The 23,217-nt window shown below is 35.6% G+C and overlaps 2 protein-coding genes across 10 annotated transcripts; both read left to right on the forward strand.

Annotated features, from left to right (window-relative positions):
• The first annotated feature begins 417 nt into the window (after positions 1 to 417).
• On the forward strand, positions 418 to 11,274 carry LOC126723371 (putative ABC transporter C family member 15). 9 transcript variants are annotated; one of them, XM_050426748.1, is made up of 12 exons: positions 418 to 513; positions 656 to 724; positions 3,913 to 6,260; positions 6,402 to 6,488; positions 6,773 to 7,423; positions 8,169 to 8,333; positions 8,662 to 8,956; positions 9,224 to 9,438; positions 9,614 to 9,919; positions 10,186 to 10,249; positions 10,333 to 10,576; positions 10,677 to 11,274. In XM_050426748.1, the coding sequence occupies exons 2-12, from the start codon at positions 685 to 687 to the stop codon at positions 10,798 to 10,800; spliced, it is 4,539 nt and encodes a 1,512-aa protein (XP_050282705.1). In that variant the 5' UTR covers positions 418 to 513; positions 656 to 684; the 3' UTR covers positions 10,801 to 11,274. The 9 variants fall into 9 exon arrangements, with proteins under 9 accessions (XP_050282705.1, XP_050282706.1, XP_050282711.1 ...); XM_050426749.1 differs by having other exon boundaries at positions 427 to 513; positions 652 to 724; XM_050426754.1 differs by having other exon boundaries at positions 429 to 513; positions 3,937 to 6,260.
• Positions 11,275 to 12,342: 1,068 nt separating this feature from the next.
• On the forward strand, positions 12,343 to 15,193 carry LOC126723372 (uncharacterized). Its single transcript, XM_050426757.1, has 4 exons — positions 12,343 to 12,574; positions 13,959 to 14,055; positions 14,613 to 14,667; positions 14,758 to 15,193. The coding sequence occupies exons 1-4, from the start codon at positions 12,410 to 12,412 to the stop codon at positions 14,948 to 14,950; spliced, it is 510 nt and encodes a 169-aa protein (XP_050282714.1). The 5' UTR covers positions 12,343 to 12,409; the 3' UTR covers positions 14,951 to 15,193.
• The last annotated feature ends 8,024 nt before the right edge of the window (positions 15,194 to 23,217 follow it).

The following is a 23,217-nucleotide window of genomic DNA, read 5'->3' on the forward strand; positions in this document are numbered from 1 at the left end:
ATTCGGCTTCATTTATTGCTCACATGCCTCAACCGCATTTTAGAAAACCCCAACAAAAGATAATCGAGAAGTGGTCTCAAATATCATATTGGCATATTCATTTTCATCCCATCATGTAAGTCCTACAATTGTGTAAAATATTCCAAGCATTGCAACATGAAAGATTTGTATATTTGATAGAAAGAAGTTAACGGATGCTCTAAAAGCATTGACTTAGGAAATATTTTTAAAATCTTTTTATGGGAATAAATAAATACAACTAATTTTTATGATAGTTTTTTTATACTTTTCATGAAAGTTGTATCAAAATTATATATAAAATAATTATTTGGAGTTAACTAACCAAAAAAAGAAGAAGACATTCTTCAAGTAATTTCTCACCGATTATCTCACGTGATCACTCTCTCTCTCTCTCTCTCTCTCTCTACCTTTTTACAAAATGACTAGAGACATAAAAACACAAATTACTACAACTACACACATACATTTCAGGCATTCTTCTCGGAATATTTTGTAAGTTCTCTCTTTCTCTCTCGCTATTTTTGTCTCAACAACTTGGTAAACTCGCTCTCCACACTTTCTGCGCAATTCTTACCCTTACTGTTTTTCTTTATTTTCTTTTGTTCTTTCTTGATGAATACTACGTTGAAGGAAGGCTGAATCTTTGATTCTGGAGAAGAAATCATGGTTTTGGAGAACATGTTCAATTTACAAGGTGCAATACGTAAGTTATAGTAAATTCATTTTTCCCAGGAAAACAAGTTCCACGCAGAGAAAACACACACAACACATGTACAACACAAAACACAAGCATGAGAAAAAGAGAGTATGATCACATATGCTTTGTTATAAAATTCTTGCTTTTATGGTTGAAATCATCATATTTTTATTGTTTTACACAGCTGAAGATGCAAACATGAAAATATGATCTTTGTTACCTTTTAATTTCCTCTATTTCAACGTATTAAGTGAGGAAGGAGGAATTTGAACCCGAATATTCCTTACGAGAGAACTGGAAAGTGCCATTTATTAGTTGTAAAAGTAATCATGTTGATCTTAAACACTTTAGTTTATAGTGTAAATGGTTTAATCAAAATCATTTTTCTTAAAGTAAAGACTAAAGAGATAAGAAAAATCCCACAAACAAACGGTTTGTTCTTTGTAGTTTGGTAGAGTTTCTTTTATTTTTTAGTTTTCTTAACTCTTTAGTCTTTAGCAACTTTGCCGAAGGCTCAAATTTTAACTTCTGTTTTGTTTTGTTTCTAAAGCAAATTGTTTTAGTTTATTATCTCATATGTGGTGACAACTAGCCAGAATCTTTTTAACTCTCTCCTACCCTCCTCCTAGGTCGATACTGTCTAAGCTAATACTTGTCTTGTATGTATGAATGAAGAATGTAAATTGTAAAATATGCACTTCTACTAAAAAATTGATTGGACTTGTTCAAGTCTTTGTCTATATGATTAAAATGACTAAAGGCGGCATTGCCTTTTTAATTGAGTCTTTGTCTATGTATATGATTAATCTGACTAATTCATTAACTTTTCGCAAGTCTTTGTCTCTATATGATTAATTTGACTAAGTGCATTACCTTGTAATTTCCATAGACATTTTAATTATTAAAAAAAAAAAAAAAAAAACATTTTGTTGGTTTTACCAATCACCACCTACCTCTCTTCCTAGAAGGAGAGGAGAGGGAGACAAATTTAATTATGTGGACCTGTGCATGCATGGACAAATGAGTCTTTTCACAGTCACAAGATGCTTTCGTATTTATGTGGCACCTGCATGGAATTATCTACTGTCTATAATAATTAGCCTGGAAGAGTTTTGTTTGATCAGGCTTTATTGGTGAACTAAAACACATTGTTTGTATCTGGGGATTTTTGTCATGGGTGAGTATTTTTTTTTTTTGGTTGAAAACGGTGTGTTTGGATTTTGGGTGAGAAAAACAAATTTTATATGAACGGGTAATGAAGAGGGATAAAAGAATATTTGTTTATGCAGATCAGAGCCAAGAGAGAGAGATAGAGAAAGAGATGAACGTAGGTGAGAGGGAAGAAGGGAGAGGACGAAAATGACAAGAGCATAAATGGCTTTTTATCTGTTTCTACTTAAGAGAGAGAGAGGGAGAGAGTGGTGACAAAATTTTTCCTGATATGTGAAGAAAACAGCAGTATTTTCTGTAGGGTAACACTTGTTGCACGTAAACAGTATGTGTATGTATATACTTACAGTCCAACATAACTAAAATCGTGACTTTAAGTTACGATTTCAGTTATTTCGGGCAGTGTGAGTGTGTGATGCATGTTGTGTGCAATAAACATTGCCCTTCTGTGTAAGGGTTGCAAAGAACATCTCTTTTAAATGGGGTGTTCCATATTTGTTGAGTTGATCACTCTCCTACGAGAGGGATGTATGCAATCGTTGCACAAAATAATAAACCGTGGAGAAGAGGTTGAATGTATTTGCAAGGTTGGGAAGGGGAAATGTGTCAAAATTAATTCTTATTAGTACTAAGTGAGAAGGGTGCAGTTAAAAAATAGAATTTTCTGTCTTTTAGGCACAAATCATATCTAGCAAGTAGCAACAAAAGGATGCCCCATGTTGGTAAATAAAAAATGGTTAACCCAGGTTTAGTTGTCAAAATTTCCCAGTATAGTTGTTATTCAGCGTTGTGGGTCAAGAAGAAGAGGTGTCCATATCGTTTTTATGTTTGGATTCTTTGGAATAGTTTTTGGAGTACTTTTTAGAAGTAAGTATAATTTATAGGAATCTTTTTAAAAAAGAAATTTTATGTCAATGAAAAGTTACATGTTACATATATACAAACCTCAATGAATGAAGTTTCCTTTCATAAACTGTTTAGGGGAAGTGTCATTTTAGAAAACCTCAAGGAGGTTGGTGTTAGAGTTTAATTAACTAAGTTTATTACTATAGGGATGTAAATATGTAAAAAGTAATTATTTATACTAACATATTTTAGAAGAGATTTCAAATTAAACCTTATAATATAAAATTAAACACTGAATTTTAAAAACTGTTATAAATTAGAGATAGACTTCCTGAAGACCATAAAAAGGGAAGAACTTGGAGGAAAAAAATAAAAAGAAAGAGGAAGAACTTAGGACCCAAACTAGTAATCTCATATTGAAACTTTAAAGGCTCTTTAGAGGATGTGAATATAAGCACAACTCAGAATTGCTCATTTTACCAACTTTTGTTACCATCAGGTTTCTCACAAAATGCCCACATAATGGTAACCATCCTAGAGTGTAACCCAAAGTCATTTATAAGATGCACTAGCACTGAACAACTACTTCTATCTTCCTAATAGGAACATACCCTACCAAAAAATTAAGCAAATACTAGTCAACTGCCATCTGCTACTAAGCTGGGGTAAATTATTCTGCATAGCATGACAAAACAATAAATTTTATTCTCATTGATGAAACTGTTGTAGACTTCACATATAATCTTTATCATTCTACCCAAGTTTGATATTAGCCATTGCCATGAGTCTTAGCATACCAGTGGAAGAATTTGAGATTCCCTCTCTTGAAAGTTGAGAGGGAATTTGCAGACTAGTATAGTGAGGAGAAAGAATATCATAAGTTAACATGCGGTTGAAAGAAAATTGCAAACTAGCATCTCAATTTCAGTCTAAAACTCGAGGGTTAAAAACTCAATTCCCAGTTGATGAGTTGAAATATGATGCCAAATAGATCTCGAGTCTAACAGACTCGAGTTCTAAAAAGTAAAACCGAGTCTCTAAGACTCGAGTTTTAGACACTTGAGATACTAGTTTCCCACATTGTTTTGAAACATGACAACTAACTAAATGGTTTGATATTTAAGGTTATTTGGAAAAAAAATTCTGAAATTTGAAACCTGTTTCATGACATTTGACAGAAAAGATTCTTCAATTTTGGACAGAATGGCTGCAACTAGACTCGCCTTGTTTGTGGGAGCATGCCAGCATCGTTGTGCAACTCGGTTTCTATGCAATAATTTTAGTACATCTAGCACGAAATTTTCCAGGCCTGATATGCAAAAACAGAAGAAAGGTTATGGATAGAGGCATAGACAAGTACCTCATCAGAATAAAAGTCAGCACTGCATATATAGCCAGCATAATTTGTTCCTGTTTACTACTGGGAATTCACTTCTTAATGCTAATGATGCTGCTAAATGGTAGTGGAACTCAATGCAACTCTAAAGCTCGAGCTTTTTCCTCAGAAATTATGCAAGTGCTATCATGGGCAATCACACTTGTTACTGTATACATAATCCCCAATAAAAAGAACATCAAGTTCCCCTGGTTACTAAGAGCATGGTGGCTTTGCAGCTTCCTGTTGTCCATTATTTGCACAGCTCTTGATACCCATTTCAGAGTTATAAACCATGGCAAACTTGGAGTACGAGATTATGCAGACTTCCTTGGCCTGCTTGCTTCTACATGCCTCTTAGTCATTTCAATCCGAGGGAAGACAGGTATCATCTTCAGTGTCCCCAATGGCATTGCCGAACCACTTCTCAATGGAAAAACTGATGAACATTCAGAATACAAGAGGATATCTTTATATGGCAAAGCTACTCTTGTCCAACTTGTTACCTTCTCTTGGATGAATCCACTTTTTGCTGTTGGGTTTAAGAAACCCCTCGAACAGGAGGAAATTCCCGATGTTGATATCAAGGACTCAGCAAGATTTCTCTCCCATTCCTTCAACGAGAGTCTAAAACAAGTTAAGGAGAGAGATGGGACTACAAATCCATCCATCTATAAGGCAATTTATTTGTATACCAGGAAGAAAGCAGCAATCAATGCATTATTTGCAGTGATAAGCGCTGCAGCATCCTATGTTGGCCCATACCTCATTAATGACTTTGTACGTTTCTTAACTGAGAGGAGCACCAGGAGTTTAGAGAGTGGGTACCTTCTGGCCCTAGGCTTTTTAGGTGCCAAAACCGTTGAGACAATCACACAAAGGCAATGGATTTTTGGGGCACGCCTGCTAGGCCTTCACCTTAGAGTTGCTCTTATATCTCGCATATACAAAAAAGGCTTACTCCTGTCAAGTCAATCCCGCCAGAACCACACTAGTGGAGAGATCATCAACTATATGAGTGTAGATATCCAAAGAATCACAGACTTCATTTGGTACTTAAACATAATATGGATGTTGCCTGTACAAATATCCTTAGCAATCTACATTCTACATACAAATCTAGGTTTGGGGTCATTCGCTGCATTAGCTGCAACTTTAATAGTCATGGGTTGCAATATACCCCTTACAAGAGTCCAGAAGAGATATCAATCTAAGATCATGGAAGCCAAGGACAATAGGATGAAATCCACTTCAGAAGTTCTTCGAAACATGAAGGCTCTTAAACTTCAAGCTTGGGACATTGAATTCCTTCAAAGGTTAGAAAGCTTGAGGAAAATAGAGTATGGTTGGTTATGGAAATCACTAAGGCTGTCAGCACTTTCAGCTCTTATCTTCTGGGGATCACCCGCATTTATCTCTGTGGTAACTTTTGGGGCATGTATGCTAATGGGGATTGAACTCACAGCTGGAAGAGTCTTATCTGCATTGGCCACCTTCCGAATGCTACAAGACCCTATATTCAATCTGCCTGACTTACTGTCTGTGATTGCACAGGCAAAAGTCTCAGCTGATAGAATTAGTTCCTACCTCCAGCAGGATGAAATTCAAAAGGATGCCATTGAGTATATTCCAAAACATCAAACAGAGTATGACATTGAGATTGACAGTGGAAGATTCAGCTGGGATCTTGAGTCAAGGAATCCAACTCTGGAAGGAATACAGTTAAAAGTGAAGAGGGGAATGAAGGTGGCAATATGCGGGACTGTGGGAGCAGGGAAGTCAAGCCTGCTCTCATGTGTGCTTGGAGAAATACAAAAGCTGTCAGGGACAGTGAAGATCAGTGGTACAAAGGCTTATGTGCCTCAGTCTCCATGGATACTGACAGGAAATATCAGGGAGAATATTCTCTTTGGGAATAAGTATGACAGTGCTAAGTATAACAGAACAGTCAAAGCATGTGCTTTGACAAAGGATTTTGAACTTTTCTCCTGTGGTGATCTAACAGAGATCGGTGAAAGAGGGATAAATATGAGTGGTGGCCAGAAGCAAAGGATACAGATTGCTCGTGCAGCATACCAAGATGCTGATATATATCTACTTGATGATCCTTTCAGTGCAGTTGATGCTCATACAGGCACCCAACTCTTTGAGGTTAGTAAATCATGTCAGTGACTAGAATATGAGAATGTATTTCTTAATTAGGCCCTATAATAAGCAGCCTATCCACTCTCCTACTTTGAAGCAACAGTTTAAGAAGTCAACATTGCTTATTGTTTCATATACCTTTTGCAGGAATGCCTGATGGGGATTCTTAAAGAGAAGACTATACTTTTTGTTACTCACCAAGTTGAGTTTCTTCCAGCAGCAGACCTAATTCTGGTAAGCATGACATGACAGCTCTCTCTGTTATTTAGTCATTTAAGTAGATAATAGAATATGACATTATGTGCAGTAACTAAAATACAATTTTTTTTTTAGGATAGTTTTAAGAGGTTGAAAAAAAATATATGGTAGGAAAAAAAGCATATGCTATGATTCTAGGATTACTTGATAATCTGAGAATTTTCCTGATAGTTAAGAATTGGGACTTCCAAAATCTAAAGACTTTGCTACAATGCTGAGGATTGTGGTTCTTCAGACTGCAACTAACATAAATTTAACAGGTGATGCAAAATGGAAGAATTGCACAAGCCGGACGATTCGAAGAACTTATGAAGCAAAAAATAGGATTTGAGGTTTTGGTTGGTGCTCATAGCCAGGCTCTAGACTCTATCCTCTCAGTTGAAAATTCAAGTAGAACATCCCAAAGCCCTACAGCTGATGATGAATTGAACACAGATTCAACTTCAAATGCAGAACTTCTACACACACAACATGACTCTGAGCATAATCTCTCTCTTGAAATTACAGAAATAGGAGGTAAATTGGTGCAAGATGAAGAAAGAGAGAAAGGAAGCATCGGAAAAGAAGTTTACTGGTCTTATTTGACCGTTGTGAAAGGTGGGGCCCTAGTTCCATTCATCCTTTTGGCACAGTCATCATTCCAAATATTACAGGTAGCAAGTAACTACTGGATGGCATGGGCTTCTCCTCCCACAAGTGAGACAGAACCAAAAGTGGCAATGGACTTCATATTGCTTGTTTATGTAGTACTAGCTGTTGGAAGTTCACTTTGTGTTTTGGCGCGAGCTGTACTAGTAGCGAAAGCAGGACTTTGGACAGCAGAAAAGCTATTCACAAACATGTTGCATAGTATATTCCGAGCACCAATGGCATTTTTTGATTCAACCCCATTTGGAAGAATCTTAAATCGGGTAAGTTCGAATTTGTCAAAGTTTATGTTGATTTCAATTGAATTTATACATTGGTGTTACTATTAGTATTATCAATATGGCTGAATCTATTTAATTTGTACATATATCACAAATTTCTTATAAAAAAAATAACACTAAGATGTACCAGACAAAAAAAAAATTGCATTTGCAATTAACGAATACTCCTTGCAAGGGTTATACAAAAACTAGAATAAGGAAATTCAAACATTTTCAGGTCAGTTGAAGTTAAATATGATGTTAATAACATGTAGAATTTTAGAGGATAAGGATCCCATAGAAAAAAAAATATTTTAATGAAGGGAAAAACCTATTGACTTCAACTAAGGCCAGGATGACTTTGACAAAATGAAATTCATTTCAAAGTTCCTGTCCTCTCCAATCACACCCTGGCAGAATGCCTAACATTACGTAAGAAGGAAATTTTAGAGAATCCTCTATCTTCAGAGTAACCATCCCATGAAAGATAAGAAAATATGCCAATAATAAGTAGCTGGATTGGCGAGATACCCTAGCCCTTCAGACAAAAGTTCAAGTCGAAAGCCAAAGTTTTAACTCATGACTTCAAAACCAGATGTCAGAATATAATAGCATGCAAGAGGAAATAAACTAAACATTAAAAAATAAAAAATCACAAGATTCAAGTTATCTTTCTTTGCTCCTCACATAAAGATATAATTGTAAAGGTTCTTTCAAGAGGGCTGACAGCCTAAAGTTACCTCTGCAGGCATCTACAGATCAAAGTGTGTTAGACTTGGAATTGGCAAACAAATTAGGTTGGTGTGCTTTCTCAATAATACAGCTTCTAGGGACTATTGCAGTGATGTCGCAGGTGGCATGGGAAGTATTTGTCATTTTCATTCCAGTAACTGCAATCTGCATATGGTATCAGGTTAGAGACTTCTTTCACCCTCTGTAAATACTATCTAGAGATGATTGATTAATGTGTAAAACATAGAGGGCAATAACAATTTTGACTTCTAAAGCATTTGAAAACTCATCATGTTGACAAGAACTGTGTTGACACAAAAAAAAAAAATCTCTTGAAAACACAATAACTCAATGAACCATTGAATTAAATTCTAATGCTACAAAAAGCAAAGGAATGTGTATTTACTGTTAAGTAGCTTCAGAACAGCACGCCCCTCCCCAACTCTGTGTATGAATGAATTGCTCCCATATTATGGATGCTGATCAATAATTAATTATGATTACTTCAGCAATATTACATACCAACAGCAAGAGAACTGGCCCGCTTAGCCGGTATAGAACGAGCACCAATCCTCCACCACTTTGCAGAATCACTATCAGGAGCTGCAACAATCCGTGCTTTTGATCAAGAAGACCGTTTTATTGACGGAAACATTGGTCTTGTTGACAACCACTCAAGGCCATGGTTTCATAATATGTCAGCAATGGAATGGCTTTCTTTCAGACTGAATTTGCTATCTAATTTTGTGTTTGCCTTCTCATTGGTATTACTGGTGACCCTTCCTGAAGGAATTATCAATCCAAGTGAGTATCACAAATGTTTTTAAAAACTCAGCATTATAATGACCTCAAAGTAGAATTCATTATTAATCATTTGCTGCCTAGACTAAGGGATAGAAAATCTCCTGGGAAAGAGAAATCAGGACTTACTGCATACAACTATGCATTGCATCAGATGCTTTCTCGATTAGTGGCCCATTTTCTTACAAGCAAAATAAGTTACTTTAAAAGATTTCAAAAGAAAACTCTAGTCATAAAGAGAGTACTTATCTGGAATTGGACTCTTTACAGGCATTGCAGGGTTGGCAGTGACATATGGAATAAATTTGAATGTTTTGCAAGCTTCAATTATATGGAACATATGCAATGCAGAAAATAAGATGATATCAGTTGAAAGAATTCTTCAGTACTCGAACCTAACAAGCGAAGCGCCACTTGTGATTGAAGAGAGCAGACCACCAAATAACTGGCCAGAAGTTGGAACAATATGCTTCAAAAATTTGCAGGTGAGCCTCTATTATCAAAATACTTTTATGAACACTTCATTTTTTTCCATCCATAGTACACATAATTACAAGAAGTAACAATATTGTGTCCATTGCCTCAAAGTGGATGTAATGAAAGTCCTCAGCCTAACATAACAAGTTGTTGCAACATACAACTGACTTGACTGTATTGCAGGTCCGTTATGCTGAACATTTACCATCTGTCCTGAAAAACATTACTTGCACATTTCCGGGAAGGAAGAAAGTTGGTGTTGTAGGAAGGACAGGGAGTGGTAAATCAACCCTCATACAGGCCATTTTCAGGGTTGTTGAGCCCAGAGAGGGAAGCATTATAGTTGATGATGTGGATATTTGCAAGATAGGACTTCATGACTTAAGATCAAGGCTTAGCATCATACCACAGGACCCAGCTATGTTTGAGGGAACCGTTAGAACAAACTTAGACCCACTACAGCAGTATTCTGACAGTGAAATATGGGAGGTAAATATTCTTTTCAAACAAAACCTCTTATAGGGAAATATTGGTGGTCAAACCTTGTATCCAATTAATACTACCAAGAACCGAACCCCATTCAAGAAGGGTAGTAGATTATGTGTCAAAGACCAAAAAGGAAAATGCAAAATTTCCATACCAAGTTACATGAGATCATTTTATCATTTATAAATCTAAATTACCTAGAAGTACAGAGTCATCATTACCATTTTTTTCTATCCAACATATGCTCATTTAAATTCCAAAATTTTCAGGCTCTGGATAAATGTCAACTAGGTCATTTAGTGCATGATAAGGAAGAGAAGTTGGATTCCACAGGTCAGGTTCATCAACTTGTTGTATTGACATAATTGATTGAATGCCCTTTTCTTTACTGTCAGTAACATGCATGCATCTAACAGTGGTTGAAAACGGAGAAAACTGGAGTGTGGGCCAAAGACAATTATTTTGCCTTGGAAGAGCCTTGCTGAAGAAGAGTAGCATTCTTGTACTGGATGAAGCGACAGCCTCAGTTGATTCTGCAACTGATGGAGTATTACAGAAGATCATTAGTCAAGAGTTCACAAATCGGACAGTTGTCACTATAGCCCACAGAATCCACACGGTTATAGATAGTGATCTTGTTTTGGTCCTCAGTGAAGGCAAGTATCTCTCTCTGTCTCTCTTTCACACAGACACACACGTGTTAAAATTTATCATGAAAGTATTGAAAGAAAGACTGAAGGACTCTTGCTTGAACAGGAAGAATTGCAGAATATGACACGCCAGGAAAGCTACTAGAACGACCAGATTCGTTCTTCTCTAAACTCATAAAGGAGTATTCCTCAAGATCACAAAATTTCAACAACTTAGCAAATACTCATAATTAAATCCCGCTTCAAAGATTCCTCAGATGTTAAATTTGGTGGAGCAAGACAGATTGAGTGTATCAGTAACAGCAACTTGCATAAATAGATTGAATATTCTCCCGGTCATGAATTAGGAGGACAAGTGATGCAAAAGAGTATTTAAAGAGAAGATTATTCTAATTTTGTTTTGTTTTGTTTTTCAATTCAATTGTATTTTTCTTGATCAATTGTATTTTATTTAGGTCCTAGTATTTAATTGGGTCGATTAGTATTTTTATTTATAGCTAAGTTTATTTTTGTAATAAGTCATTTAGTGTATCCTATGGTAATTAGAATTAGAATTTCTCTTAGAATTTAGTACTCCTAGTCTCCTGTTAGATGAGGATTATTTTGATGTAATAAAATCTCCATGGTCTGTGTTGACTATGACCAACCCTAAGTACCGACTTCTAGTAATTTTTTTTATGCTTGATGCTATTTTCCAAGCAGGACTAAGTGCTGATTCCTAAGCTCTCTATATTTATTTCCCTATCTTTTAATTTTATTGCTGCATTGTTCTGGCTTAACCAAATGGCAATGCATCAACAAGGATCAACTGCCTTAGGTGTTAGTAATTCTATAACTATAAATTGTACGATTAACAAAACAGCACGAGTGAAGGCATTCCTGTTATTCTTCTATTTGTAATGTAGCATTCCCAAACACCAGAAAATATGCAAGAACATGTTAGATTATTAAGTAATAGCATAAATTTAACTATTGTTTTGTCTAAAATGGTTTATTTATTTATTTATATTTGCCCATTAAGCTAATTTTGCAAACATATTAGTTATATGGCCAATTTTGGAACTCAGAGACTTGAGTTTCATGGAGAAAATCATGAGAATATATATATATATATATTTTTTTTCAAGTTTCTAGTGAAACTCAAGTTTTAGAGACTCGAGTTTTTCACATTCGAACTCAAGTCTCAGATACTCAAGTTCTAAAAGTAGTCACATGACTTATATGTTTGCAAATTAGCCTAATGGGCAAAAAAGGCAGGCTAAATTAAACGAGTACTAATAAATAAAAAACAAGAGTCTTGTGGTTCAGTGTCATTTTACTGGTCTCACTTATGGGAAGAGCCCCAAGATTTGAATCCTCATTCCCCCACTTAAGCAAAAATACAAGAGTGAATAATATGACTACTAATAGTAGTTTTTTGAAAGCAAGTTGCATCTTCCTATAATCATGTGTTACTATGACCTTATAGCTCCAAATATGATCCACATTTCCATCACTGATTAAAAAAACGCTACTAAATCAAAATCTAAAGAAGGAAAAGTAAATGACAGAACATGAAAAATTAACACAAGAATTACAATCTGGGTTATGTAAAAAGAGAGAGAGAGAGAGAGAGATTGTACCTCTTTTTTTTTTTTTTTTGAAGCTCAGCTCTTCCCTTACTGTATGAAAAATGAAAGTCCAAAAGATATAAGAATTAGCTCGTATTATAAAGGGCATAGTTAAACGACACGTCGTTTTCTGATTTTTTTGTAAAAAGAAAAATGCAATTTGCGGCGGAATTGTTAAAACTCAAAAACTCATAACAGAAAAAAGCATTGTTTTGATAGGGGGATTAGAAAGAATGGCAGGGAGAGCGGTGGGCTCAATAGCAGCCGCCGTCCGATTAGAGGCGGCGAAATCCAACGGCTCACCAGGTGGTCCTCCTCCTCCTCCACGTAATCCGAAACCCTCGCCGCACTTGCCTTATCTCTCCTTCACTAAGCCATCTTTGGTCGTCACAACTGAGGCAAGTTCTCTTATCCTAACGCCCTGTTTTCTGTGCTGCTTATAAACAAAAATAAATAGTACTTGTTTTGAAATTCAAGTTTCAAGTTGTTAACCAAACAGTATATATATATATTAAAAAAAAAGAAAAAGTGAGATGGCTCATATTAAATTTATTTTTGAACTGAGCAAATATATGAATGATTATTTAGTTAATGTGCCACATACCCGATGTATCCCTGATCTTTCGAGACTATAACCTTAGTTGAGTAGTTCCAGTTATCTCAACTAGTAAAAATCTGGAGAGATTAAGTACTTTTTCTTACCTACTCTCCTTGTCTGGAGTATGGCTCTGTCGCATTTTTCTTGTTTTTCCCTAATCGTTGTAAATTTGGTTCTTGATTGTTGCTCCCATAATACATCTCCAATGTACTCTGGTTGGCTAGTTTTTTTATTAATAAACTTTTTTTGTTATCTATAAAAAAAAAATTAAAAAGAGAGAGATTTGAAGTTAGGAGCAGACGCCATAGGTTAAACATCTGTAACCAATTATGTCATTATCTACCGCCCTTGCAGTCACTTCTCCTTTCTAAGTATATCAAAGCAGTAGCCATATCTGACTGTTACCTTGTTTACCCAATCCAAACTGAGATGACAATAACATCCTGTACTAACTTGCAAATTCATGGAAACAGTTATGCCCTTACTTAGCTCGTGGAGTACCGGGAAATCTTTCACTTTGGGGGTTTTTTGGAGTATTGAATTTCAAATTATCTAGACATTTCCCATAAAGGTGTAATTTATTGACACTTGAAAAGTATTCATTTCTTGATAATTGATGAACACAAATGCTCTACCTCTTAATGGAGTTTAAGAGTAGGTTATTATGTTGCTCAATCACAATGAGATATATAAAGGATAAATGTTTTGATAAATTCAATAAGTTACAACGGGGGAGGGAGAATTTGAACCTTAGATGCCTCTATTAGAAATACCAGAAGATGCTAGTTGAGCTACAAGGCTCTTGGTAGAATTTGTAAATTAACGTAAATTTTCACCTATATTAGGTAATTGCCCTATGTAGTTTGGGATTGCGGGAGTGTAAAGTTCTACTCTGTTATATCTTGGACAGACGTGCAATATGTGTACAATTTCCTTGTCCTCAAGTTTTATAAGAACTACTTTTGATCTCAATAAATACCTTAGTTCCTACAATTTCAAGAGCTTATGTTATGACAAATTCAATGTTTATTGTAGAATATTGACTAGGAAGTTTCTAATACATGCCTCTTAATATCTCAATTCTTGTTGAAAAGGTGTTTTCCGTGATTCATTGTATTGAATGCCTCTTGGCTATTGCCTTAAGTTATGTTACTAATCTATTAGATACATCTTGGTTGTTGCAGTCAAATGTTCGGAAAGAAAAAAGAAAGAAGCCAGATCCACCTTGTGTAGTCTGCCAAGGGAGCGGAAGGGTCGATTGCCACCATTGTTGTGGAAGAGGTCTCTCTCTCATGCACAAACACGTACATTAATTCAGTTATAGGTCCATTTCTATGAGGTCAAACATTAACTCATCTTGTCTTTGAACAAGGACAATTCCAAAATTCTCATTTAAACATCTCGATTCCCTGATTTTAATTTGACATGAGAAATGCTGACTTGGCTCAGCTAGTGTTGCTTAGGTGCCTGTGCGGCTGTGCCTATAAACAGTGGTATGCTTAGCTTTTATTTTTTCTTCAGACTAGAGTTTGTTGGAATTAGTCCATAAAGACACCATTTGATCTCAACTAGGGACTAGAACATAGATCTGCATTGTTATGCCATTATGCTTTATTAGTTCTTGGCATCTCAAATTATAGATAGTGAACATTTTTAATTGGAACCTGAATTCTCATAGCATAACAAGCACCTTGAGTTTTTTGAAATTTAAGTTGCATAAATCATGTCAAAAGTGTGCCATTGAGTTTTTACATCTCAACACATCAGCAATTTATTTTTTTCATTATTTTTTTTTCCCTAAGCAGCTAATATTATACTCTTTTCTTTGGATATTGCAGGAAGGACAAACCATGTTCGTTTAGCAATGCTTCCTAAAGGGGAATGGCCAAAATGGTGACATATGGAACTCTTTTTATGAGTGCATTTGATGATTACTTCATCCAATTTTGGCCTTCCATCAACTGTCTTGAATCACTATTGCAGGTGCAGGACTTGTGGCGGAAGTGGTCTCGGCTACTGCTCCCGCTGCCTTGGGACAGGAGAGTATAGGTATATAATGGGCTTCCATTTTATGAAGACGGATAATGATGACACCCAAGATCAGAAAAAGTGTGAGGTCCAAGGTGACCAGAAACGCCGTAGTGCAGCAGATTTACTTCTAAATGAAGAAGAATAACCAAATTGATTTCACAAAATCTGATGACTAAATAGACAGTTTTATTCCAGCTTTTCTTTCCAAAAGGAAGTTCAATTTCAAGCTTGTAAAGTTATGTTTGTAACCTTGCTGTAGATATATGCATTATCATAAAATTTTCCAGAATTCAAGAAGCCCATTTCATAGCATGAGTGAAGAGAATTTTGCACAGAAAAATGTGTGCTATTTCTATTGATATAATTACAACTTGAGAAACATTTTGCCCTCTTCTCTCTTTAATGCAAATCTCTCAACTGACCAGTTGAGCACCAGATAAATCCATAAAAATCCTTCGCTTCGCGATGTATCTATTTCAATTTTTTTCTTGTTATAAATGTAGTTTTGCAAGAAAATTCCATCGTAATGAGTGTAAATTTTTTTCCATGCATCAATTTCTTGAGCTTATAAAATTTATTACCATCAATTTTGGTGATTACTTCTTCATCTTAATTGCCAAATTTACAAGGCTAAAGAAATGATTTTTTATTACCTAGCAGTTGGAAACTATTGCTACTTGTGGCTTGCATATTATCCTTCAGTTGCAGACAACTGAAAAATTGCACATTGCAATCTCCCCTTTAACTGATGCATGGATAAGGAATCCGTTAGTCCATTTTGCTCTTTACAGCTGCAATTAGACCTGAGACTAGGGCTGTCCAACGGGTTCAGGACCCGTTCAAACCGCCCGAATCCGACCGACCCGAAGCCCAACGGGTCGGCCTGAAGCTCTTGGCAGGTCGGGTTCAGTTCCTTCTCTCAGGAAACCCGAATATTCGGTTCGGGTTGCGGGTTAAGGGTTTAAAAACCCGTACAAACTGACCCGACCGAAGTTTTAAAAGAAAAAAAAAAATTCTGATCCAGGGGCAGATCACGTGAACTGAGGAGTCAGTGGACTGATAATTGACAAGACTGAGCACTGTTGTTTGACTTGTTTCTGCCTCATTGAGAACCACACGGCACCTGTGCACCACAAATTTCTTTCCACTCAAAAAGTAAACATCAAATCACCAGCTGCCCAAAGTAACTAAGTCTTTAGAACGGCTAAAAAATTAAAACTAAACTCTAAGTCTCAACTCAAAAGCCTAAAATTGGAACTAAAACTCTAAAAACCTAAACTTTCCCTTCATTCTTCAGTCCGGCCTTCTCTCTCTCTCTCTCTCTGTAAAGTCTCAAAAGCCTAAAACTAAAAGCCTAAAATTGGAACTAAAAATCTAAAAGCCTAAACTTTCCAAAAGCCTAAACTTTCCCTTCATTCTTCACTAACACTTCAGAGTCCGGCCTTCTCTCTCTCACTCTCCAAGTCTCTTCACTCTTCTCTAGTCTTCGGCCTTCTCACTAACTCTCTTCCGTCTTCACTTTCCTCTAGTTCTCTTCAGGCTTCACTCTCTCTCTCTCTCTCTCTCTATCTCTCTCTACCAGCCGGTCCAGCCCCAAATGGCTAGTCGGCTACCCTTCAAATCAAACTCAGATTTGATCTTTCCCATGCCTCTGTTCATGAATCATAATTTAGGGTTTCAAGACTCAACTTGGCTACACTTCTCAAAATCAAAATCAAAATCAGATTTTCCCTCATATCTCTCTCTTATAAATTGGACTTTTCCCGAGTGTTCTACGTTCTCTCTGCTCTCTAGTCTCTAGTGATTTCAAAATCTCTTATTTTTATTTTGAAACAAACAAATCCCTTTACTCCTTAACACTCAGCCTCTCAGACTCGGCTTCCTAGTCTTAGATCAGGTAAAGTTTCTTCCTTCCTATTTCATCCCTCTTTTTTCTGTATTTTGTGTTTGTGATTCGGCAAATAAAGAGGAAAGCTTGATGATTTTCAGTCCTTTGTAGTTTGTATGGTATAATCCGTTCTTCATTGATGCTAGAAATTGCTAAGCTTTATTTTATTTTATTTGTTAATGTTGTGATCTGCTACTTAATTGCATTGAAACTCTTGTTTGCAATTAGATTGTTAAATGCATTATAAGGAATCTAATTTTCATTTCACCTTGTACAAATATGTGTTCTTTAATGTTGTGATCTGCTACTGAGTGTTATTTTCATTCGGCAAATATGTGTTATTTCCTCTTTTTTTGCCCAATCTGGGTTTATCATTTTGTTAGTGCTCTGTGTGTGATTTGTTAGTGCTCCCTGGGTTTATCATTTTCTTGCTTTGACTCATTATGGTAGTGCTCTGAGTGTGATTTGTATCTGCCCTATTTTATTCCTTGTTTGTTTTTTTTTTTAATGATCAATATACTTGTATCTTCACTGTAAAAAAAGAATATGAACCCCTATTTTAACAAGATGAAATCCAAACACATTTTTATTTTCTTATCTGCCTGTTTTATTCTTTGTTTTGTTTCGTTTTCTATGATCAATGTACTTGCATCTTCACTGTATAAAAAGAAGAAGATGAGCCTCTATTTTAAAAAGATGAAATCCACATTCTTATTTTCTTATGTGATTATATTTTATTACTCGTTTGATTCATTTTGCTTTCTTAACTTAAAATTTTGAAATGTTAATTTTATACAGGAGTTGAAATCCTAGGCTTTTTGCTTCCTTTTCAAGGTTAAATCCCTGATAGCTGAGAGTTCTTTGAGGTATCCTTTCTTTCTCTTTTAACTTCTTGTTATTGTTTGTGTGTTACTTTTATGGTTGTTTGCTAATCTATAAATTTGATGTTTATAGGTTATGGAACCCTCAAGTGATGCATCCCCTTCCCAAGCAACACCTACTGCCGCAACAACTGAACCTGTTGCCCAAGCTACCCAAGCTGTACCTACTGCCCATGCTGAGGTTCCCCCACTTCCACCTAAAGGTAAAGGCAATGTCTGTACTAATAGGAAAAAGTCTATTGCCTGGAACCATTTTGAAAAAGTAGATATTGGTGATGGTCATTTTAAGGCTGTTTGTAATTACTGTCAAAAAACTTATCTAGTTGATAGTAAGGGGCATGGTACTGCTAATTTGTTGAATCATACACCAATCTGTGTTAAAAACCCTAATAGAAAGATACTTAGTGGACAACAAACCTTAATGTTTGAACCTAAAATGGATGGGGAGGAAGGGTTTCAGCTGGCACCGACAGCCTTTACTGTTGAGGTTTCTAGAAAGGCACTTGCTGAAATGGTTATAATAGATGAGTTGCCTTTTAGGTTTGTTGAAGGGTATGGGTTTCAAAGATATGCAACAACCTTACAACCTAAGTTGCGAATTAGGGATATCCCATCTCGTCAAACTATAGCTAGGGATGTGATTAGCATTTATGGAGTTGAGAGAGAGAAACTAAGGGGGGCTTTGAAGGGTCGTAGGGTGTGTCTTACTACGGACACATGGACGAGTATTCAAAATCTGTGTTATATGTCCCTTACAAGTCATTTTATTGATGATGATTGGAAGTTACATAAGAGAATTTTGAATTTTTGTCAAGTTGATGACCATAAGGGAGAGACTATAGGTAGAAAGATTGAGTTGTGTTTGTGTGAGTGGGGTATTAATGGCATATTCACTTTAACAGTGGACAATGCTAGCTCAAATGATGCCACTATTAAGTTTTTGGAGAATGTAACTAAAGATTGGGAGGGGACTGTTTTAGAACATGAGTTCTTACACATGAGGTGTTGTGCACATATCCTAAATTTGATTGTGGGGGATGGTATGAGAGAAATTGATGCATCCATTGCAAAGGTGCGTGAAGCTGTGAGGTATGTGAAGTCCTCACCAAATAGGAATCAAACTTTTGTGAGTTTTGTGGAGAGATTAGGTATTGAGTCTAAGTCTCTTCTTTGTCTAGATGTACCAACTAGGTGGAACTCTACCTATCTCATGTTAGAAACCGCACAAAAATTTGAAAAAGTGTTCATACGTATGGACTTTGAGGATGATAGTTATTCTTCATACTTTATGAACAAGGAGAATAGTGGTGGTATGAGATCTCCTAGTAGTATTGATTTTCAAAATTGTAGGATATTTGTGGGGTTTTTGAAGCTTTTTTACAATGCCACAAAAAAGTTTTCAGGTTCTTTGTATGTTACTGCCAACACCTTTTTTGATGAGATGTTTGTCATTCAAGAGAATATTTCCAATTTAAGTAAATCACAAAACCACCTCTTGAAAAACATGGCAACTAAAATGAAATCTAAGTTTGATAAGTATTGGGGGAAAGGGGATAAAATGAATCATCTCTTGTATGTGGCTGTGATTCTTGATCCAAGAAAGAAGTTGAGGTTTTTGAAGTTCTGTTTTTCTGAAATTTATGGAAATGAAGTGGCTGATGTGATGGTTGAATTGGTGAGGGGTGCCTTGGTCAAGTTGTATGATTTTTATTCTCGTGTTGATTCTTATTCTCGTGTTGATTCATCAAATGTACAAGTAGCAAGTGAGAGGGAGAGGACACACATAGAAGGTGAGTCAATAGGTTGTAGTGATCCATATGTGATGGTTAATTCTAGGTTTGAACGGTTTTTGGAGGCTGAGCAGTCCATAGGGTGTAGCAATGAGATTGACAAATATTTGGCTGAAAATTGTGAAAGTAGAAGAGGGGATGTGAAATTTGAGATATTAGGGTGGTGGAAGGCCAATTCAGATAGATATCAAGTGCTGTCCAAATTGGCTAGGGATGTGCTGGCTGTACCTGTTTCTACTGTTGCATCTGAGTCAGCGTTTAGTACCGGAGGATGCATACTTGATCCATTTCGGAGTTCACTCTCCCCACTTATGGTTCAAAATCTGGTTTGTGCACAAGACTGGCTTCAAGCCTTGGTTCCAATTTCTTTTCGCAAATCAAAAGATGAGGTAGAGGTCTTGGAAGATGAATTTCATGATTTAGGTAATATGTTAACTTCCAAACTTTGTCTATTAAGTGCTATTAAATGTGTCTTATGCAAATGAAATTTAATCTAATAGTCTTCATTTCTTTTTCTTTTCTAGTTATACGTCAAGCAGCAAGAGGTGGTGGAAGTTCAAGCTCAAGCAAAGGTATCTCAATTAACATTGATGACTAATCAAAAACTGGGTAAGTTTCTGCCCTTATATTGAGTTTGGTTCTGCTTTCTCTATTGTTTTTTGTTATAACTATTCTGTATTTGTTGGTCTTGTCCTTATATTTTTTATTGATAAATATCTTTTTGCCCATTTTCTTGTAGGAGGAAGGACACACATTTTGTATAGGAGGCAGATTTTTGGATGCAATTTGGAAGTTTTTTTGGACAGTACTTTTCTAACTGATAATTGATAAATTAACTCTTGCTTATAGGAAAGAAAACTTATTAAGTTTAATAGGCTTTCTTTTCTATAAGTCATGGACTAAACTCTATATAGTAGTTGCTCTTTAAATGTTTTAGAAAAGCTATTTTTTGGAAGTTTGTAACTAATTATAGCTAGCTACTGCTTTACACACTTTCTGCCTTCTTTAACTCTATGGAAATATTGCAAGAGATGCTCTTATTATCTTTTGTTACCACACTTGTGATGTGATTGTGATTGAATTATTTGTTAAAATTTGTTTGCTGGTTTGCTGGTTTGTTGCCATACTTGTGGTGTGGCTGTGATTGAATTATTTGTCAGAATTTGTTTGCTGGCTTGTGTTAGTTGTGTTACATAACTTACATGTATGAGTGGTTGGCACAACTTGGTAGGTTTAATAGGCTGCCCAGGTTTACATGTAAGTTATGTATTGTGAAGTTTTAACAGGGGGTTTACATGTTAATGCCTATAAAATTTTGGGCCTCCTCTTGTGCTTTTGCTGCCCAGGTCCTATAATGTTATAGGCATTTTGAAAAATTTTCTTTGTATTGTGAGAAGTTTTAACAGGGGTTTACATGTTAATGCCTATAAAATTTTGGGCCTCCTCTTGTGCTTTTGCTGCCCAGTCCTATAATGTTATAGGCATTTTGAAAAATTTTCTTTGTATTGTGAAGTTTTAACAGGTGGTTAGAAAGTAATATCATGTGTTTTTTATGTGCTTGCAAATTGCAATTACCCAGGTTGTGTTGTTATATATTTACTGTATTTTTTTGTCATTAGATGTGAGCTAGAAAATTAAATTTGGACTGAAGGGCTAGAGACCCAAAGGTTTCAAAGTTGTGTAATGGGCCAATTTGAAATAAAGGAGGTGAAAAAAGGCCCATTTGATATATATATATATATATATATATATGATTTAATGATATAAATCTTTGTTAAAAGTAGTAAGCCCATTAATTTGGGCCCAAAAGGCCTGTCAAAAGTTGAATTAAAAAAAAAATTATGCAAATTCACAATTTTAGCCCAATTTCGGCACAAACCCGCCTAACCGACCAAACTGACCTGTTCAACTGTTGACCCGAACCGTCGGGTTTGATCCATTATTGGGTCGGTTTCGGGTCAAATTTTTTATAACCCGATCCAGTCGGGTCGAGTTCGAGTCAGGCCCAAACCCGAGCCGACCCGACCCATGGACAGCCCTACCTGAGACATCAATTTTTCAAACAATGTACCGAATTGAAAATTTGTGTACATTAAATATAAAGAATTATGTACTTTTTGTCAAAAAAAAAATGTATGCTTTGAATATACAAAATTGTGTACATTTTTTGATAAATTATGTGTACTGAATGCACAAAATTGAAAATTTGTGTATGTTAAATGTACAACAAAATTGTGTACATTGTTTGAAAAATTAGAAACATTGAAAGTATAAAATTGAAAATTTGTGACTTTGAATATACAAAATTGTATACATTTATTGAAAATTGTTTACGTTAAGTGTGCAGAATTGTGTACTTTCTTTGAAAATTTATATATATTTAATATATATTGAATATATATAAATGTATACATTCTTTGACAAATAGTGTACATTGAATGCACACAATTAAAAAATTGTGAACATTTAACATATAGAATTGTGTATATTTTTAAAAATTTTGTGAATATTGAATATACATAATTGTATATCTTTTTTGAAAATTAGTGTACTTTGAATATATAGAATAGTGTACCTTCTTTGAAAAATTGTGTACGTTGAGCATACAAAATTGAAAAATTGAGTACGTCGAATGTATGAAATTATGTATATTCTTTGAAATTTATCTACTTTGAATGTATAAAATTCCGTACATTCTTAGACAAATTGTGCATATTGAATATATACAATTGTATACATTCTTTAAAAGATTGTTGTTGAGGTCCAAAAAAATCACAATGTGGTACCAAAGCCCAAAATAACACAAAGGATTGAAATCTAGGAAAGTAAAACATTTGGGCTTTCAATAAAGAAAAAGGAAGAGAGGTATAAACACATTAAGGGTCCATAAGGAGAGACCCAAATCCACAAATGGGCAAGCTTCAAACCTCATGAAGCAAGGGAAAGAAAAAGCTCGTCCCAGCCCTCAAAGGTCAAAAAAATCGCTGGGGAGCTCAGGAAAAGAACTGGGCCAAGATACCTAGGGATTCCTAGGAGCCTGGGATCCTCGAGACATGTAGCAAATCTAGGTTGGGATTAAGACAGTTCAAGGGGGCATGCCTAGAAACACAATGAACAATAACAAATATGTCCATGTTAGCCACCTAATGATGCAGAAAATGGATCAAAAGGCTTGGAAACCAACAACTCATAAGTAAGGATTTGGTACCTCGGAGAATCTAGAAAGAAGAACCATGAAGGAAGATGGCTGGGAATTTTTCAGTCCGACAGAAAGAAATCAGCTCACTTGGGAAAAATGACAAAAGGGAAAGCAACTAAAAGGTGGATCTGAAAAAAAGTGAAATCTAGAAGTCTTGGAAAAAGAAAGAACAAAGGTCAACTTTTTAGGACACCTTGAAATGGGAAAGTTAGCTAGAGGCTTTTTGAAGAAGGGACCTCAAAAGAAGAAAATAATGAAGAATGAAGAAGGGACCAGCCACTAATACTGCTGACACAACATTGGTTCTAGAACCCAAAGGAATAAATTGAGGGAATTAATGGTACCCTAGAAACCCTAGGATGACACTATAAAAGGGGAAGCAACCAATAGTGAATGACATTTTTTTTAGCAACAGTGAATTGGAATAAAATACTGAAAACTCTGTTAGAATTCAAAAAATGAGAGAAAAGAGAGGGAAAACAACGTCTGGGATCCTCAACCAGCTGCTAGAGAACACACTTGGATTCAAGTGAATTTAAACTTTACAAGTCTTAGAAGCCTGAAGAGCCATCAAAGTCTGTAATCTTTTAACTTATTTGAACCTTGTAACACGTCCTAGTGAACATAATGTATCACAAAAATTAAGAAAAATAA

Source organism: Quercus robur, chromosome 4 (genome assembly GCF_932294415.1).
Source record: "Quercus robur chromosome 4, dhQueRobu3.1, whole genome shotgun sequence".
Taxonomy (NCBI): domain Eukaryota; kingdom Viridiplantae; phylum Streptophyta; class Magnoliopsida; order Fagales; family Fagaceae; genus Quercus; species Quercus robur.